The 21,584-nt window shown below is 44.8% G+C and overlaps 1 protein-coding gene across 8 annotated transcripts in view; it reads left to right on the top strand.

The window, feature by feature from the left end:
- LOC119647574 (contactin-associated protein-like 2) overlaps nucleotides 1-21,584 on the top strand; it is a 231,225-nt gene that overhangs the window by 108,978 nt on the left and 100,663 nt on the right. For all 8 annotated transcript variants that reach the window (XM_038048580.1, XM_038048576.1, XM_038048574.1 and 5 more), the window contains 2 exons: nucleotides 431-955; nucleotides 1,191-1,387. In XM_038048580.1, the coding sequence (XP_037904508.1) occupies nucleotides 431-955; nucleotides 1,191-1,387 (722 nt within the window). The remainder of the gene's footprint in view (nucleotides 1-430; nucleotides 956-1,190; nucleotides 1,388-21,584) is intronic.

Here is a 21,584-nt window from a genome sequence, read left to right as displayed (position 1 = left end):
ACCGAGGCATGGTTTTTGCTACTCCTGAATATGATTTTAAACCAAGGAAGGACTAGTAAACATTTACAACTCTTACAAAGGTGTTAATGATCAACTATCATAAGTGCATTGACGAATAGCTCCATCAATCGTTCTCTGGTAAAAACTAGCACCTTCCTTACTAGAGAATATCCATGATATTACTGTTTTTTGTAGACGGGTCTAATTTCGAATTGGCTAATCTTATAAAAAATATCTTACTTTTTTCCTCGCATATATATCTTGCCACCGTAAAAGCTGCCATTATTAAAGCCCCGACTTTTCCCTTTTATTCTGCAAGGGATTATCGAGAAATGAAATTCTCCGAGATACACTTTTTTGAAAACATTTCACCCGAAAGATAATAATATAATTCCTAATCATTAACTCCCAATTCACATATTCATTTCAGCTGCAACCATACTCACCCTGCGAGGATCAAGCTACGTGTCATACCGAATATACGATTGGAAGGACCGGGTCCACTCAGCCATGACTCGAATTAGTATGATGTTCAAGACACACTACGATGACTCGGCACTGTTCTACGCAAGTGGTGAATCCTTGAAGCATCAATACATCGCCGCCTCGATTAAAAATCATTCGGTTAACGTTGAAATGGATTTCGGCGATAATGTGATTTCAGTGGTGATAGGAGATGAATTGACTCGCCATTACTGGCACAATTTGACCATCTTTCATGACCACAAAGTCGTGAAAGTAGTCCTCGATGACATTGAAAAAAGTATTGAGATTCCAACAGTCTCCAATCTTCTTTTTGATCCGGAGATTTACTTCGGGGGTGGGGCGGAATTGAATAAAAAGAAGGGACTGACTTCGAATAATAATTTCGCTGGGTGTCTCAAGTACGTGTACTATAACGATGTGTCAATCTTGTACGAGTTGAAGAAGGGGAACCCGAAAGTGCACTATCATGGTAAGTTTATCAAGTTCCTGGACGGCTAATTTTGGATGTATTCCAAGCCCTCACTGCCTCCTTCTGAGGTGAACCATAACATGAAGTTTAATACCGAGAAAAACAGGCTCATTCGGAGGCCTAATAAAACACCAAATGAAATCCCACTTGATGACGAAAATTACAAATTCAACGAAATAACAATTTGCATTTTGAAATAGTACAGTCCTAACGGTGACATCCTTACTTTCCGCAGGAGTCCTGGAAGCTGAATTTTATGAGGCTGATGTCGAAGTCATACCAATGACATATCCTTTCGCAACATCACATATCTGGTGGCCCATAAATCAGGCCGAAGAACTTAACATTAAATTCGATTTCCGTAGCAGTCGTACAACAGCTGTGCTCGCTTATAGCGACGTTACGACACCGAAGGGGAGTGGATTCTGGGAGGTATGTTCACTTACATATTTATCAGTACTTAGACACCATACAGCCTGCACATCCCTGGATACATATTCACATATTTTGGGGGTGGAAAACAGTTCATCGTCTCACTGGGATCATATGTATACATCATTTTCGAGGTCATATGGGGAAATCTTTAGGACGTCTTTAAAGGAAATTGCGAAAACATTATAAGTTGATGGCATCATATTATAAATTGGATAATTTATGAGAACGACAGACGGGGTGGAAATTTAATTCAACAAATTATGTGCTCGTATTTTGGATATGTTTTTTTACTTTTGCTTTTCATATATCATTGAGGAATTATTGATACTCGACTGGGAGAATTTTATAGTAGCATACGTTGGATGAGGTAATTTCCGAAATATTGAGTGGATTTAATTCAAAGATTTTCTCTAGGTTTCGACAGTGTAATGAACTGGGATCTTGGGGATGGCCAGAGTGACCAGCCGGGTTAACCATAGGTTCGCCAGCAACCAAGTGCAACTCTAAAGAAGTATTCCGTCCTCGCGTGCTATCACCGAGCTCGAGAAAGTGGAGGGAGTGTGGGCGGGGGGAGTCATTTTCGATACTTCACTCCTTACGTCATTAAGAAAATTCATGTATCTGCTGCGTTAGGATCGCGTCGAACCTGAAGTACAAAAAGGGATATCCCTCGACATTGCGGAAACACTGTGGACGCAAAGCTGAAAAAGGAAGAGAAAACAGCGATCAAGAGTGAAAATCCCCGACGAATGGCATCCTCAGTCAACGTCTCTTACCCCATAGAACTTAATGAGGCCTTTGGGTACCCTTGCTCTCTTGGAAAATTGCGGCCATGCGAGTCTGCGAGGCAGATCTTATGAAAAACATCTTAAATCATCGAATACATATGAAATTCTAGGTTTCAAAGTATTGAATCAGACTTTACTTGGCTGCCGGAGGAAGAACGAAAGGCAGCCTCGAATAATTCAGGCTCTTATTTCGGTAAACCAAATAATAGGGATATAGTCCATACCGTCGACACTACCCGATGTGCTCTTGGTAGCCTCGCTAGCCAGCGAAACCCAGAGCAAGCTCCATGATCATGCAGATTTTTCACCTCATCCGAAATAAAGACTCCGCCCTTATTGTTCTATGCAACCGGTCATCCACTGATCGGGTGAAACAGTCAGTTCTCTGTTCGGGCAATAACAGAAAATTTTAGATTTAGCGCACAACAACAACAATTCCAGGCTATGGTGATCTCGAGCAACTTTTCCAAAAATGGAGTGATCGCCTCATGCAACACGGTCTCAGATTAAATCTAAACAAAACTGAATTTTTGACGACCGATCCATATGAAACAGGCACAATCACCGTCAGCGGTAGTGATCTGCCCAGAACTAAGCAGTTTAAATACCTCGAGTCAACGCTATCAGCCAATGGAGAACTGCATTATGAAATTGCTTCACGCATTAACGCAACCTAGATGAAGTGGCGTTCCACAACTGGATTTCTTTGCGATCGACGTATCAGCCAACGCCTTAAATCTAAAATTTACCCCAATCTCGTCCGTCCTATGGTTCTGAGTGTTGGCCAACTATAAAAGGCAATGAACAACGTCTTGCAGTAATGAAGACTGCTACGTTGGGCTAGTGGCGTCCCACGTTTTGATCACATCCGAAATGAGGATATCCGCGATCGATATGGGTTTGCACCGATCGTGGAAAAGTTGCGAGAGAAGCATGATAGTATGGTCATGTAATTCGTGCTAACGAGAATTCACTTGCCAAGATTGGTCTGAACATCGAAGTCGATGGTAAACGACCAAAGGGAAAGCCGAAACAACGGTGGCTTGATACGCTGGATGGAGCCCGGAGATTGCACCCAGATCAGGCATTCGATAGAGCCAAATGGCGAAACCGATCACGACGAGCCGACCCCGCTTGTGAACGAAAAAAAGGCTGAAAAAAAAGAAAAAGACTTACCTTGCAACACTCTCACCTAATTCCGTAAGCTTCGAGTGCGTCTATATTGCCTTTAAATTTCCAAGAATCTGCATTAAACATACCTCCCTTCTTCCAAAAAATTATTATTTCCGGTCGAATCTTCCTTTTGTATTTTTCCTGTTTTGGTCAGTCTTGGTTTCTTCCTCTATAGCAGGCGCTGAGTTTGCTTTAGAGAAACTACATACTTTCGTGGGTATTTTCGTAGTCCACTTTCTTTGGTGAAGAGAACTTTTTGTTCCTCGCAGCTTACTGGGATTCCAAAAACTCACCGTCATCGCCCCTGCATGTTTGCTCGCTTTCTTATCTACTTTATTGTGAGGAGATGTTACCTACGTTTCTTGCATGACCATCTCACTTGATGGTTGGGCCTTTTTCTCCTCCAGTTTCCTAATATAAGACAACTTAATGCTCCTTATCAAATCCCGAATGTTTCGGTGGATATTACTCTCTTACTCATCTACGTTCCCCAAATAAAAGAAACAATCCTCGTTTACTTTCACGCCATGTATAAAACAATAGTTTTGATGGGAGGACTATCCGCATTCCTTTCCGAGTCCCGTGACGAATCTCAATAATTCAAGGCAATTATTGTTTCCGGTCGAGACCTCTCAAGCGTTCTTTTTTATAAGTGGAGGTGGAAATCTTTAAAAAAATCGCTGCTGCGCCACGTTGCAGCTATGTGTGGGATTCTCCACACACTGAAACCATCCCCACTTCTCCGGCCACATGTCGGACCACCGTCAAATATTATTTCGCGAGAAGGACTTTGCTTTACATCGGCACAACCAAGTCACACGTCCGTCGCCCTTTCCGAGCCCGATCCAGTTCCTGCAGTTTTTCCTGTGTCGCGGCTACTATTGCATTTATCACACTCCAATTTCCTTCCGAACTCTGCATCTCCTCCATGAAACTGTGGGATTCAAAAACTGCGTTGAGGGCATGGTTTAACCTCCTTCTTTCAATGGCAAATCTCCGCTCCGGCGCATTCGAGACAGTCTTCCAATCCGAAGCGATCCAAGTACTTGCTGTATCCACAATATCCCGTAAGGAACTGTGTTAGGTGGTAAATCGCTCGACCCATCTCTCAATAGATGGGGACAGTGTTAGAGTCCAGCGGTCTTTTTCGAAATTATTCCACCGTTTCTGCCTCTCCTTCCTAGTGGCTTTCCGGAGGCTCGCAGTCACTTCGATCAGACTTTCCCGGCATCTCTAGCTCGCTAATTCGCTAGAAAATCCAATGAAATCATCCCCGCGATGACGCACCCTGCCTCACCGGATACTGTCCTATATGTACTTCATACCCTCAGCGCAATTGGGCGGTATGCCGAACTTAGCCTTCTCTGGTTTACTGTGTTATCCAGTGCGCACACCCGGATAGGAACCGCTTATAACAGGATGGATTTCACCACCCCTGCGATAAACACATTTTAGTCCTCCAATATTAGGCATTTGTTATCGTGGCGGGATGTCGGATACTAGTCGACTCAGCTATGAATGAGTGCCTGAGTCAAATCAGGGTAATAATCTCGGGCGAACGCAATTCTGACCACATTGCCTCCTACAGTGTACTGAAGTGTACCGTTACGGTCTTAGAGGAAGTGCTCAAATACACTTCAAAGCCCTGATCTAATATATATTGTTGCATCAAGGATCATCATTATTATTAATATTAGGCATCACCCTTGCTAGGATTGAGCTACCCTTTACTGGCTTTTCGCACGCATAATCCAGGTGCCTTTGAAGCTCAACTTGGCATCGATCATTACCCCCAGTATCTAATGATCGATTTTGAAGCAACCTCGTCGTTACCAACCCGGATTTTCTGCGATTTGTAATCCGCCTTTGTTTAATCTTTCGCCAGATCCAGTTCCACCATTTTAAGCCATGCTTTGATGGCATGAATGGTTTCACTTCCAAACAGTTCCACGTCCTGGAGCTGCTCCGCAACTACTACCACTGCCAGGCCGTCTACGAAACCAATCAATATCGCCTCCTTTTGCACCCGAAGGCCAAGCACTCCCTCATACACTATGTTCAGCAGCGGCCCCAGTACGGATCCTTAGGGAACACCTGCTGTCACAACATATTCCTTCGACCCGTCCTTCGTCACCTACCAAAGTAGCCTCTCCCAGAGGTAACTCTCGATTATCCGAGCTACGTAACCAGGGACACCCAACTTAGCACGGGTGCCCTTAATACAACCCCTGTTGGCTTAGTTAAAGGCGTTCCTGATATCCAGCGTCACCACTGCGCAACACTTACCAGCCAATGCCTCCCAAGCCAAGTCCACGACCGTTGCTATTGCTTCGACAGTGGACCGTGCTTTGGGAATCCATACTGCCGCTCCGATAGACCGCCCGGTATCTCGACGAACAGAAGCAGACTGTTGTATATCACCCCATCGTGTCTAAATGACAGATTGGGTGATATGAAGAGGATGCGCCATGTGGTTTTTGGGGCTTAGGCGGAAAGCACTCCCTTCAGCATATACGACTTAATTGTGCTTATGAACCATGTGGGCATGATTTTAGGAACCACCTTCAGGGCTTTGTTCGGAATTCCATCCAATCTCGGAGTCTTATTTTCCCAAATTCGTCTACAAATCTCTCGTAGTTCCTCCTCGGTCACCCCGGGGATATGAAGAAGTCCTCCCCATTGGCTGAGGTTCACTTTCTTCCTATGGGGGGAAAAAGATTGAACACAACTGCTTGCAGCAATTCCGCTTAGTTTCCCGGATAGCCTTCTTAAGGCTACTTCGAAAATTGCGGTATTCTCTCTCCGACTGTCGATGTTCTGGCCTCCCTCTTGTCCTTTTGCAAAGCCTCCTCGCTCGTAGACACGATGCTTTGAATAACTAAATTTCTTGGTTCCACCAATAGTTTGGTTTCGTACTGTGATGGAACTTCCGTTGCGGCATTTTAGAGTCGCATGCTTCAGTAATACGTTAGCATAACTGGTTCACTTGCCGCAGCGCCATTTCCTTCGGGTCGTGATCTCCTACTAAAGCCCCCGGAAAGATTCTTCCTCGAAAGCTTCAGTGGATCACCCAGCCATTCTTGTTTTTCCACTTCTGTTCCTCACTTAATCGTCACCTCGTTTCTAATGTCGAAAAAAATGACCAGATGGTCACTATGGGTGTAGTATTCACTCACCCGCTAGACCATCCCTCTCGCCAACGAGTCACTGAGGTGGGGGAGATGAACACACATCCCACATTGGGTAGTACGATGTCCACCTCCGCGAAGGTTTCAAGCAGAATTTAACCGACTTCGACTTCCCCAGTCTAAGGCCCACGCATTGAAATCGCCGGCAATAATTTGGGGGCTATAGCCTCCAGCATCCTACACTAAGCCGTCTAGCATCTCCTCATATTGCGCTAATGTTGCACTAAAAGGAGCCTTAACAGATGTAAATATGGACGCGTTGGGTTTTGCTCGTACATAGTTGGTTCCGGGGAATGCCATTGTTTCTTAAATGGCTTGCCGTTCTCATGCCCATATCGCTGCATTTCCAGATGAGTCTTGCATGGGTGTAGCATTACCGTGATTTTTTTAGGGCTCACAGATTACCGCCACGTTAACATTCGGCTTACGACAGCGAGTCTTAAGCTGCCTCGCAGTGGTTGCGGTTGATTTATGATATATCAACCTCATTTAGAATTCACCTCCCTCCTGTATGTCGGGCACCTGCCACCGCCTGCAACGTTCCGATCGTCCACTCCCTTTCTCCCTTTGCACAACATGCATCGCGGATCTCCAGTGCAGTCTTTGATAAGGTGGCGCGCTTCACACTTCCTGCACCGTCTTGACGTATCATGCTCACTACTCACTACTGCTGCAAAGCGACCGAAATCGAGGCATCTGAAGTTTTTCTTAAGAGATACTTGCCCCCTAACTCAGCACATGACCCAACCTATTTTTACCTTGCCCGCGGTAATCAGTTTAATCCCCAATTCAACCGGTAAGCTACCGACAGGGGTTTGTGTACCTCCATACATCTTCTCCATCCTCTTTATCGAGCTTTCTTCTATTTCGTTAAGGCTGAATTGTTCCCTTAGCGCAGCGCAGATATCTTCTCGTGATATGACCTGGCAAGCATCAGATTCCCCTTCTTAAGGGTCGTAGTCGAAGAACTACCAGGAACTTTTCTTCTTGGCCGCTTCCTGGGTACCAAATAATTCACTGATTCCATCCCTATTCTATTTACCCGTGTTGAGTTTTCGAAGCCCTTAAAAAATTTAACATTCTTCTCTCCCATATTTGGTTTCACTTCTAGGTATTCTTTCCACAGAAAATTTTCAGATGGTGGATGGGAACTCGACGACTTAAGTTCTCTTATGAAAGTGTCCTGGATTCCCCGTTCCATAAAATAGAAAATTGTTTTCAAACACTGAAATCATTCTCTCACAATGTTCTCTCTGTGCTGGCCGTAATCACTGTCCAACAATAGCTGACTCATTATTATCCTGCGTAAATAAAATTTTTAATCCACCCTCAATTCAATGGACAATTGACTTCAAATTGAAATGGGTAGCAGATAGTAAGAACGGTTAGAGTTTTAAGGAAGAACCACCCCGACCCTCTGAATATTTTCTGGCTTTGGAATTGTATAGCTTCTACCATACGCTGGCTGCCTCAATAAAGTTCTCAACCCAACGTAAGATTTGGTCGTGATGAAGGATGATTCCACCTTGGGGCTTGTACGATTAACTCATTATTCACAAAAATTGGCTCACGATAGGAAGATGTTGTTCCATTGATCATCACCGGTCTAAAAATAATCAATAATAATCAATCAATAATCAATCAAACATCGAATGTTACCCATTCCGAAAACATTTTTCTGCCAACACTCCGAGCATTACTCCTGACATCCCTCCTTTACGGAGAAGGGGGCGTTTACATCTATTCGATTTTCAATGAAAATATGTGTCAATATCATTCTATATATCGCAAGTGGAAAGCCTACAACAACAAAACTCCACAAAGAAATACAAACATCCATGACGAACCGCGAGAGATGGGAAGGCTGACGTTCAATCAACTCAATCATCGCACCGTTGTTACTGTATCTATCAATTTATTTAAATGAAGTTCAATGCCTGAAAGTCTCTCTGAAAGCCTGCAGGGTCTGTTTTCCTCTATTTCATGGTATCCTAAATTATTATTGAGAAGGATACTCTTTTCCCATCGAATCGCATCGGGAAATGAAATAAATGAAGCGAAGTAGTGTCCTCTTTTACGTTGCACTCAAATTTCACGATGACTGAACAATTATAAATTGTTAAATTTTGTATCTATGGTTACATTTTTCATATACAATTTCCATAATTTCCAAATGAAAAATTAATCCTCTTTATTGCACTTGCCTTATTTTTTTTGTTAATTTTGTTTCCACTACGTTTGCGACCTTTTCACTCAATTAGCGCAATAATGGACTCACTTCCCTATGTGAATTTAAAAGTTTGAAAAATTAATAAATGAATCCAACGTTTTACATACCAAAATGTATTGGAATATGTACAACTGTTATCAACATCTGCGGTTTGGCTTCCATCTTTTGAAATTTGCGTATATGGGGCTATGCTCGCACATATGTACAACACGTGCTGCTGCCACATTAACAACAGGACGAAAGGATAAATTTAACGGACTGTATCAAACGCGAATGGCGTATGTCAACTGGATCGCATTTTTTTTATTTTAAATCGATATCAGGTAGGAATGTGGGTCTATAAATTTTTCCAAACAAATAATGAATGATTTTTCTATTCGAGGGGATTTCAGGACATTCATGTTTCATATGGGGAAGGCATTTTCCACGCTCATTATTTAAATTATTTAAGGCTCACTTTTAACATTTCCATCAATGACTTGTTTCATTTCGATGAACTCACGATTTGGCAGGGCCTTAAGTATGTGGCCAATAGGTTTTACCCTGTTGGTAGAGGTGCCGAATTAATTGGTTGGTGTGGTCCTCCGTTCTTTCGAAGAACTTTTCCAATAAAGTAAGAACGTATTCTCGAAGTGGTTCCACTTTGGCTCGCCTATACACCTCGGCGTTTTTGCCGACCTTTTTGGCCTTCCAGTTGTATGACAAGCCTGTGCAGTGTCTAAGGATTCGGCGTTCGAATGCCTCACATTTTACCATGGCATTGTTGGAGCATCTAATCCAAGTTGGTGCTCCGTAGCAGATAACGGATCTTATCAGAGTCTTATACAGTGTCAGTTTTTTTAAGGATGTGGAAATCTTTAAAAGACTCTGGCCTGAGCACGCCAGAGTGTGGGATTTTCACCCACTAAAACCAGCCCCGACTACCCCCTTCCCCCCCTACCCCGCGGAATCACCTTTAAGTATTACATCACGAGGCGGAGTTAGCTTACTTTAGCTAGGTCTCCTTTCTTCTATCTACGGGGTTCGTAACCGCGCCTTCCTCACTTCTTCTGCTTTTGGCAGTTTACCCTGGATTAATGGAATTGATAGCATCCCAGTCTTCCTGACAAGCTACCATTCTCCGGGCAAAATTTTTCGGTGATAGCACTTCCTTCCTTTAGGTTTCTCCCTTCTTCCACGAACCTAGGACATTGGAAGAATACGTGCGCTGCATCCTCTGGGATCCCGTCGCAGTTTGGACAATTAGGTGAGGTGTCAAATTTAAATCTGTACAGGTATTGACGGTATCCTCCATGACCGGTGAGAAACTGAGTGAAATTAAACTTGATCTCTCGATGCTTTCTCTCCAGCCACTCCCCAATGGAAGGGATCAACCAGTAAGTCCAACGACCCCTAATGTTTGCTAGTACAATCCCTTCCGCATTTTCGACCAAGCCAGTAACCATTTTGATGGCATCACTGGTTGATCTGGCTTTAGGGAACCCATACTGCCTAACTCAAAGGCCCCCTTGACTCTCGACGACTGGGAGTAATCTATTATAAATAACCCGCTCCAATATTTTCCCCATAGTGCCTAGAAGACATCAGCACACATGATTGTGTAGTCTGAAGAGGCTGTCCAGGCGATGGAGGAACCCCGACAAGATGCACCCTAGCCGTATTCGTTATTGCCTCTGACGTCGCAGTTGGTGCTGTTCTTCACCAAAAGGTGAATCAAGTCTCGCAAGCGTTGAGTTTCTTCTCTAAACCGCTGAACTCCGCTCAACCCAACTACAGCACTTACGATCGAGAACTGTTCGCCGCGTACTTGAGCATCAAATACGTCCGTTTCTCCCTAGAAGGTAGGCCGTTCACAGTATTCACGGACCACAAGCCTCTAACGTATGCTTTAAAACAAAAGCCCGACAACGCGTCCCCTCGTCAGCTTCGACACCTGATCTTCATAAGCCAGTACACTTCTGAAATACAGCACGTGTCCGGGAAGGACAACATAGTTGCTGACGCTTTGTCATGTGTCTCCGAAGTAAACATCCCCGCCTCAGTCGACTTTCCGGCTATCACCATGGCACAAGAAGATGACGCGCGGTTCAAACCTCACTATTTTTTGCGAAGACTCGGAGAAGGGACCTCGGCCATACATTCCGGCCACCTTTCGCAAGGAAGTGTTCCATGCAGTTCACGATTTGGCGCACCCAGGCATCAGAACAACGAATCGGTTAGTTACCAGAAAATACTTCTGGCCCGCTATGAACCAAGGACTTCAGCTCCTGGACCAGAAAGTGTATCGCATGCCAAAAGTATAAGGTCACCAGGCATGCAAGAAAAGAAGTGGGTTCATTCTCTCGAACGGCCAAGCGGTTTCACAACGATCCTTCTCGACCTCATAGGCCCTTTGCGAGATTCGCACGGCTTCAAGTATTGCTTCACAATCATCGACTGGTTCTCGCGGTGGCCTGAAGCAATACCTCTGGCTGACATGACAGCACAATCTTGTGCCAAAGTCCTCTGTCGAGAGTGGATCCCACGCTTTGGAGTCCCGGCAGTGATAATCACTGATCAGGAAATGCAGTTTGAATCCACCCTTTTCTCGGAACTAGGCAAACTCCTGGGATTCAAACGCCAGAGGACCACTGCATACCACGCGCAATCCAATGGGATGCTAGAACGTTGGCATAAAACGCTGAAATCACCGCAATAATTGTAACACCAGAATGTCCACCGATCACCGGCATATCAACGGTATTCACATCAACTTTACATGAAACAGAAATGCATTTCCGAGCAAGGACAATATCCAAAATTGAAACACCGCAGAGACAACGGGGATAGTACTTCCCTTTGGATTTTAGAACTTCTGCGGCAATTGGTACATACGAATTCACAAGATTTGTCATAATCACAATTAATGCCTTTGGACAATTGCCCGACATGGCAGAAGTCAAATCGCGAACGATACCAGCATTGGTGTTGAACAAATCATCTCGAGTCCTGTCAGGTTTACGTGGCACGCCCGCTGGGATAACAACTCCATCGGCGTCTCTAAAACAATCAGCAACTTGCTCTGCTCCAGCGTATCCCTTTACACTCCTGGCTGTGTCGATGTGGGAAAGATTCGCTTCCAGGGTCAGGACAGGGGCCGCTCGATACCATCAGATGCTCTAGCGAAAATTCCTCGATCATTACCTCCCGTCTTCACGGCTGTCTCCGCTGCCAATCCTTTTTCCTATCTGACCGACCAGTCCAGTTGTTCAACCAAGAACCGGTCCCCATGCCACTACGCTCACCTTGAACTCTGTTGAGTTGATGTTGAAGCAACATGCGCGTTCGCCTACGGATGTGGCAAATCATTCCCCTCTATTAAGATTAATTCGCCCGAATGCATTCAATAATGTGCAATCTGTGGTGAACATTAGGGTAATTGCACATTGTGCAATGCATTATTTGAGCAAATTAATTCAGAAAGAGGCGAATGAAATTTCGCTCCCGTCGCGAAGCCGCGATCACTACAGGGCAGCTGGGTTTCCGAGACCCGCTCGAGGAAAGACAGAGAAGACCAGTGAGACAATCACTGCTGATAAGCGGCTGAGTATCGGCGTGTTTACGAGAAAAGGCAGGCAAAGATCCAGACAGTGAGTTAGGCCTGGAGGTCCTTCGCGTGAACGACGCCCAGGTTACGACCCTCCATGTCCTCCAACTCGTATTGAATCGTTCCGGCTCTACCGATAGCCTTCACTTTCACGAACTTCCGATGCAATTTGGCATTGTGCCGCTTTGCTACACTGCTTAAGTTGAAGACCCACTTATATACGATATCTCCGACCTGAAATTCATGAGCTCGGGATCGCAAGTTATAAACCCTTTCTTGTGCCTCTCTTGTTTGGAGGATGCGCCTCTGAACGTCTGCCCTCAGAATAGCAAGTTTATCCTGAGAACAGATCTCCAAGGTCGCATCATGCAAGGCGTTCAGTCGTCGTAAAAGGGCGTAGGTACTCCCATGGGTGACCATGGGAGTACGACGTGATAGGGGGAAGTACCGATCGAAACGTGTTTCGCTGAACGAAAGGCACAGTTGATGGATGACAGCTTGTTACCCCAATCTCTTTTATCAGAACCGATATAAGCGCGTATAGCAGCCAACAGTGAACGATTTACTCTCTCCGAAGCGTTTGCCTGCGGGGAGTATAAAGCAGTGTAAATGTGTTGAATGCCATACTGGTTCAAAAGATCGTTGAAAGCCACGGATTTAAACTGTACCCCATCACCAGACGTGATCGACTCGGGGATTCGAAACACATGAAAAATCCTCTTCTCCAAGTATTCCGTCAACATGTTCGCGGTAAACCGTTTAATCGGCTCCACAAAGGAAAACTTCGAGAGAGAATCGAGAACGACTATTGCTCCTATATTTCCGGCGCGAGATCTTTGGTTTGGGCGATCAAATCGATATACAAGCGTTGAAACATCCGACTGGAGATAAGCGTTTTTCCCATCAGAGACTGGAGCGTTTGGTTGAGAGCTTTTGACGTCTTGCATGTTTCACAATTGCGGATACAGTCCTTGACCTGGGAAACCATTTTAGGCCAATAAAACCACAACCGCAAGGTTTTACCAACCCCCCCCCCCCATGTGCACTCAAAGGATGATCATGGGCGCGGGTGATTACCTCAGTCGTCAGCTCCTCCGGAATCCAAAGCTTCCAAGCCTGTTGTTCCTGCAGCTCATCTCCTAAAGTATAATTGGTTCGCTTGTGTACCAATCCAGCGAACACCTGCAGATCAGGGTTTGTTGGAATTCTCCCTAATACGCTCAATCAAATGCAAATAGTCCGCAGACCAAAAATATAGTCAATCAAGGACGAGGGCTGACAAAGTGGACAGGAGGAGAGATGGATTCGAAGTTTTTTTTTTTTTTGGGAGTGGGGTAGGTGAATGCGTTTACGCACAGAGTGTTGGACTCCCGCAACAGCACGCTGGCAGACTACCAACTAAACACCTCCCTGTCATCAGAGAACTAGCCTGGAACCGTTTGACACATTACTTCGGGCTAGCCCTCCCGCTCTCCCGGCTTTGGGAGCCTTCAAGTCAGGGAATCCCTTTCACTAACGGGAGAGGAGGGGAGGAAGGAAGTTGTTGTCAGTTCAGGGAACCCCTTACCGTCCGATCCCTCTGCCGGTCTAGTTCAATCTTCTTCGTAGTAAGAAGAGCCCGAACATAATCCGCAATACGCTTCCAGCTGCCAGCGCTCTTCAGCATCTCTCTGACAATGTTGTCTGGAAAGAGCTCCCCTGTGTCTGCATAAAGCTGCTGTCGGAGGCCGTCCCACCTCTCGCAAGAGAAAAAGGTGTGTTCAGCGTCATCCGCCACTCTATTGCAGAACACATAATCAGGAGATCGCGCCTTCCCAACCCTGTGCAGGAAAGACTGAAAACCTCCATGCCCACTTAGAAGTTGGGTAAGGAAGTAATCAATCTCACCGCGCTTTCTGTTCAACCATGAGTCTAATTTGTCGATGAGTCGCGCAGTCCACTTGCCCCTTGGCTCATTTTACCAAGAAAGTTGCCACTCGCTAAGGGTGCGTTGACGTTCTTCACGGGCAACCACTTCTCTTAAGTTTTCGCCCTTACGGCGATAGATAGCTTTGCGCTCCTTAACAAGGAGGACAACGGGGATCACTCCCGCAATCACCATCATAGCCAGTTCAGAGACGGTGCGATAAGCAGACGCCACTCACAAAGCTCCCCGCCTCTGCACTTGAGCGAGGCGTTTACGATGCACCTCCTTATCAAGGGCATCAGCCCATACCTCCTCACCATAGAGAAGGACGGACTGCGTTGCTCCCATGAGGAGGCCGCGACTCCTGCTGCAGCCCTGTCCGCGGCTGCTTTGATTTGCTCGAACAAGCTCATCTTCGAGTCGAGCATTAAACCAAGGTATTTGATCGCTGGTTTTGACTCTATAGTCAATATGAGACGCAAGGTCGGAATTCTCCTTCTGGTCAGGATGGCTTCTCCGGTTTTTCCAGCGCAAGGTTGAAACCGTGAGCAGTCATCCATCCGCTTACCCGTTGCATCAATATGCCAAGTCTGCTTTGCGCCTGTTTAACAGTGCGTCCGGCAACAAGTGCCGCAACGTCGTCTGCATAACCGACCAGGCGCGACTCTTCGGGCATATCGAGTCTCAGCAGAGTATCGTAGGAACCGTTCCAGAGGTCCGGCCCTAGGATGGATCCCTGCGCTACTCCCGACGTGATTTCCATCCTCCTCTGGCCCTCTAGCGTCTCATAGAGCAGGGAACGTTCTTTCAGATAATCCCTCAATATCCGCAAGAGATAGCTTGGCACGTGAAAGGAGTTCTCTAATGTGCCTAGCATATCTGTCCATCTTACGGAATTGAAGGCATTTCTGACATCAAGCGTTATGAGGAGCATTATCCGTCGAGATCGGCGGCTGTGTGCCCCGGCTCGATTAAACGCATCTACGACCTCCATAACAGCATCCACTGTAGATTTCCCTGTTCTAAACCCGAACTGCCTTGCGGATAAGTCCCCGGCAGCACGGATCGCTTCAGCGAGTCTACCCCTGATGAACTTCTCGAGCACTTTTCCGGCCGTGTCAAGCATACACAGCGGTCGGTATGCAGACGGGAGCTCCGGGTCTCCTTTACCCTTACTGATCAACGCGAGTCTGGCCACTTTCCAGCGACAAGGAAAAATGCCCTCCTTCAAGGACGCGTTGAACATTTCCAGCAGCAATTCTGGCGTTGGCGGAACACCAGTTTACAAACTTCCGCCGGGATGCCATCAGGCCAGGTCCTGTTCCTGTTTTTCATAGTGAGAACCGCTTCTTCGAGTTCTCCCATTGTGAAAATTCGATGGAGTCCAGGTTGGGAGAAAAGGTTTTGGCTGGGATTAAAAAGTTTGTAAAGATTTAAATTACCCTATGGATTCGTTCACAACACTTTGAAGCGTTCATCACAAATGTGGAGGGTGCAGTGGTGCGCTTGAAAGAAGTAGTTGGCTAGGACCTCACCTTTGGGGATGGGAAATATTTAGTCCGTACTCAGCAATATTCTTGGCGGGTTACTTGTAGTTTGTGCCAACAGGTAATGGTCCTTTTCGGCGCCGCTGTCAGCACCCCTTTTGTTCACACATTCAGAAGATAAATCGTAGATATATTATTGATCATGATACAGTTCAGTCGAACACCAAATGATCTTGTCGCAACCCCTTTGTTGGGATAATACCCCATCGATGACGATAAATCTTTCACTGTCCCTCACCAAGCCCATGATATCCTATGTTCAATGAATGACCGTTGTTAGAGCCCACCTTGGCATTCAAGTTCGCCCATCACCATCGCAGTGTCACCTTTAGCATATTTCGAACTTAAGTTGGCCGCCGATGACATTGAAAATCTAAGTTGCCTGAAGGGCGGCGACCGTTTATGGTATGCACTTACTGTTTTCGGGACTACTTTGCTTCATTTAAGGATGTCATAGAATGTCAGTATTGGGGAGAGAAATGTAATTATGTACACCTAAATGCCGCTCTTCGCTGTTTATTATATGCGGTTTTGCAACCCTTCTGACTTGTGGTTTCTGGCTATTCCTGTTTTTCATTATCGTCTCCTCCACGACTTGCTTCAACGTGAGATACTTTCAGGTCTTCTTAATATTTTATTAACGTATGTGCTCAACACGTGTCGTTGCCTGGTGCTATTTTTCATATTTATGATACTTGTTCATATCAAGTTTTTCCTTGTTATACAATACAACATCTTCCTCCTTAGCGTACGTGATTATAGAGTACGGACGTATGTAGTATAAAGTGTACAGAATGCTGCAAAATATGATTGTGACTTGAAGGAAGTGAAAGCTGAGAATGAGTATTTTCCAGGAAGAAAAATGAAGGGTACGCCAATGTGATTATTAGAAAATATGATTCACATGTTTGTCCTGGGATGAAAACAATCTATTGGTAGGCATTCGTCAAGCTTACCTGAATGAAGAAGAATATGGACGTCCCCTGTTAATTAAGGGATTGGTGCCAGGACTAAGTTTAATGTTTTGAGGGCAATTACTTCAAAAGAAACCCAACTACTTCCAAGACTTCTTTGATATAATCTTCAATTCAATCTGTACAAACTTCTTGAAATGACATTCCCTAACTTCAGTGACTTCGCAAAACACAAAATTTCGGGGAGCATGAGCCTTTCCTGTGCTCACACCCGCCTTGGCATATGAGTGATTACCCTCGCTCCAATATCCTTGTTTCAATAGAACAAACTGCCTAAACCAACTTCGCCAGAAAAGCACAAGAAGATACAAATTGTGCTTTCAAAATCATAATAACATTCCACATCAAGACAAGATGCTTCTGTTCATCGTCAACCAGAAAACGAATCAAAAACATAAAAAGATGAAATGCTACAAATAAGGTTTATGTGCAGGCAAGTCGGCGATGTATCAAAAGTGAAATTGTTTTCCTGGCAATAATCCAGAAGATCCTTCCCCGAAAAAAGTGTAAAAATCTGGTTTCAAACAACAGCAAACGAAATATGATTTCGGGGGATAATACTCGTACATTGGATAACTGCGATGATAGCAGATGAGAGTAAGTGGGGGGAAGCTTAACGAGACGAGGGCGATAAGGCGAGAGGTGGAACAATAAAAGATAAACACACACGGGGCTTAAGAGATTTTGCCTGGTTAGTGATGATATCAAACCGGTTTCCAGGATATTAATCCTGCAAACCCAATTTTTTCTCTCTTTTTGTTTCTATACTGATTTAAAAGCTTGAAAAAGTGGATAAATAACTTCAGGGTTCGTTGTGGGTTCGTTCGTTGTTTCACTTCACGGGTGTGGCAACAGTCAAGTGACTTTTTAATGAGGGAGAGATTTCCAGTGGCTTATTGTGCATTTGCTCGCATTTTATGAAATGTGTGGAAGCCGTCAAACGTGACAACTGTTCGGTGTTTGTGATTATTGCTAAACGTGTGTTTGCTGAGTTACACACATGACGAAAAAGCCAAAGGATATGTACAGAATATGAATAGCATCACTTGCGATTTTATAACCACCACTGGTAAATATTTGATAATGAAGTCTGATCAGGATATACAGATGCATGCGCTAATGCATTCACCAGCTCGAAGCATTATATGTCCACAACTATTATATTAAAGCCTTCCCCACTCTCATTCTAACCCTATCCTCACAGGACTGTATTCCAGCCCAGGTTAGCACTGTTAAGGTTCACGTCATCCTCGCTATCTGGGTCAATTAGTGAGCTCCTTCCTGAATCGCCACTTTTGTTGGGACATTCACTAATTCCTGCGACAGGATGGCTCAGTGGTTAGAACTCTTAGCCGTCACAAGGGCAGGCCACGATTTAAATCTAACTTATGGCAAAAGCAGTTGTATCGTAACTGGATATCAGATATCAGTCAACTCAGCTATAAATGGGTACCTTAGCGAAATTCGGGTAATAATCTCAGGCGAGCGCAATGATGACCACATTGTCTGCTAGTATATTGTTACGGTGTTGATCTGTAGGCTTCTAATACGCTTCAAGGTCTACATCCAAATTGAATTGTTGCGCCATCGATTAGTATTTTTCACCAAGTCTCCTACATCTCCTTTCAACCTCAAATTTTGAATGACCAAGTACCGCTTCCTCTGCCACTGGCATTGTTAACATAATTGGAAGACCCTCGGTGAAAGACTAATCTAGGTCCCAAGGCGAAAGTGCTACTTGGTACCCATCATAGAGCACAAAACCTAGAAAATACCTGTTGAACCAACACGAATAACTCTGCTACCAAATCCTATCTCCACCTCCACGTAGTGAACGCCGGGAGTTTTCAAAGGACCTGGACAAACGAGTTGCACCTTTTCACATACAACGTGCGCTCACTGTACACAACACCCTGTCCCAGTATAAGGCTGACAGCACTACGTTTCAAAAGAAGGAGAGGACTAGAACCGGTTTCCTAGCAAAGAGCGAGATACTCAGTAAAACATGAGCTTCAAGTAAGTTTCCTAATCAGTCAAAAAATAAAACCTGCTATTATCGGCCTAAAAAACATGAGCAAATGACTATACACTCCGCACTTGCAATGCCCATTGACACTACAGAGAAGACTGTTGAGTTTGAAAAAGATATCCTTTACGGAGCAATGTAACGAAGCCTCGAAACCAATCCTAAGTATTGTCTCAATCATATTTGAAAATTTTAACACTGAAATTGGTACAGAGCCCGTATTTAACCAATACATCGGTTAACACAATCCCCTATGGGGGCATATCGCATCATCAACCACAGCTACATGCCATCGCTGTGAGTTCCCAACTGCGACCACAATTTGCCGAGAAGCTTGCAATCCTCCTGCACTGTCCTAAGTCATCTAGTTCTACGACCACACACTCACCCGGCATCCGCAACACTTCACTGACCACAAAGCGCATGCACCTTGTGGATCGTGAATCAGCGGTGTTCGCTAACACTTTCAAAGACGCGGAGTCGGCACAGGAGTCGCTGCAACCACAGCTCCATCCTGACATTGTCCCCGCCCAACTGCTTTATCTCACGCAACAGTTGGCTCGGAGAGCGGCCGCCTAAGGTGAGCTCCGGCAGTAAGTGATTCAGCATTGCTCCTTCACTTACCGATAGTCGCTTGATAAGGATGCGCTTCAACTTTGAATAACAACCCTCTAGAAGCACGTTGGCGACGAGCCCAATCGACTCCTGGTCTGGGCCGACGAGCGCATGATTAAATCGCGTGGCATCAGTAGTGATGCCCGCGAGCGCGAACTGCATATGTAATTGGTGGAACCAGGCCTCAATTGAATGCCAAAGCTCAGTTTATATATATCAACTCTTCTTCTCATCTACGTTCTTCTTTAGATATCTCACCTCTTCCCAAAAATTTAGACAGTTATTCCTCGTTCCTACGGTTATTCAGTTTCCTCTTTTTAGCCACGGCTGAGGTACCTGAAATAGTTCCAAGTAGTTCCACCGTTCCAAGGTTTCGATCAACAGCTAGCACAGCCACGTCCTTCCCAAATACTTGAACGTGTATTGGTAGTTGTTGTAGCTAATGCAGCAGTGAGTTGGTCAACAACTCCAGTGATAATTGCATACCTAGTTGGGGCAGCCTTTCATTACATCTGGTGTCAAGTAGCGAACCATATCTAATGCAGCAGACAGCAGTCTCGATATCAGCATAGCATAGATCAACTTAGCTCAGGTATCATCAACGCCGTGCTCTCTGTATGTTCTTGCAAGGACACACTAACAATCAAAAGCCCCTTCAATGTCCGCCGGCACCACGATCGCGGGCTCACTTTTCAGAGTTACGTCCTCTCCCTTCGAAATCAAAGAATAGAGAGCCAACTTACTGGACGTACGATTATAACAATGTTGGTGTTATTTAGCGAGTGCGACCTCAACGCCTTTTCGGGAATGTGATAGAATGATAATAAGCTAATTTATCTAAAGTCTTTTTGCCTTGAATAGTCATCCTTCGTTGACTTTGGTAGGAAGACTACACTAACTCCAACTGCACATTCCTTCTATAATATTATGAGATCGGCACGTCCCCGAGAGCTGAATTGTTAGAAAGATATTTCCTTGGTGTTCTATACCGTCCTTGAACACCGCCGAATAATTGCCTTGAAATTCGCGAAAGATAATATATCAGCTCTTTCTTTTTCTCTCTGTTAACCACCGTTCCATGTTTCACTCTCCCTTGCAACATTTTCATGTTGAAACAATAAAGCCAATTCTCTCGCATCCAATTCAGTCATCTGTTCTCCCGGATGATGTACTTGGAAGAAATCTGCACTAACTCAACCGTGAAGTTTGTGAAAATATCTTTCGACTCCAGCCCCACAGTATATTCCAAAAGAGTCTATATTCTAACCAGTTGTCATTCCTTTATAGTCACGAAGTCATTTGGTTGATTTCCTGAGTTTTCTGCAGATCTAGATTCCACCAGAAAAATAGAAGGATTTGATTGAAAGTCAGAACAGGAGGAATCAGAGTGAAAACAAACCTGTTTCTAGGATCCGCCCCAGGATCTTTGCGACAAAAAAGTTTGCGCAAATAATCCTCCCATTGTCATCCTTACAATTATCCGGTTCCCTCACTCCCTGGGACAGATCCTTGATTTCCGAGATTTGAGTATCAGGTAAACTAGCAACACTGCACGGATTGAAGGGGCTGCAAGGAATATATAATGCATGTGATCGTTCATGAGAGCAGTTCTATCCAAAAAGCAGAAAAGGGCCAAGAGTTTATAATGCACATCTGCCCGGCCCATTTAAGTATCCTCACGTGCTTGCCAGCCAGACTGAGAAGTAAGGGAAACTCTCTCTGGACACGTCATATACAGCACTTTACATGTTTTAAACGTTGTGCATTGGGTTTACCCTAAGATCAAATCAAAAATCATAAGTAATTGTGAAAATGTGAAAAGAGCGGAAAAATCCAGCTTTTACCGAGCCCACACATCGCGGACGTAGAAGGGAAATCCACCACGGGGCCCAATGCTTCTTTCGCTATCAAGGGCAATCCATGGATTTTCCACTTTATCTTCACATTTCCCGGCCTTTAAATATGTGGAGAAAGAAAGCCTACGTGAGACAGAATTCAAGGTTCACAAAACTGGAAAAGATGTTTCAAAGTATAAGATATAACTGTTCCTGTTACTTCTTAAGAAATGAAAAATAAGGAAACCCTTCTTTTAGTATTCCATGCCTCTCGGATAAAAACCAATCTCAAAGAGAGACACACCTGCTACTAACCCCATCAAACG

Source organism: Hermetia illucens, chromosome 2 (assembly GCF_905115235.1).
Source record: "Hermetia illucens chromosome 2, iHerIll2.2.curated.20191125, whole genome shotgun sequence".
Taxonomy (NCBI): domain Eukaryota; kingdom Metazoa; phylum Arthropoda; class Insecta; order Diptera; family Stratiomyidae; genus Hermetia; species Hermetia illucens.
This window is presented reverse-complemented; position numbering and strand designations above follow the sequence as displayed.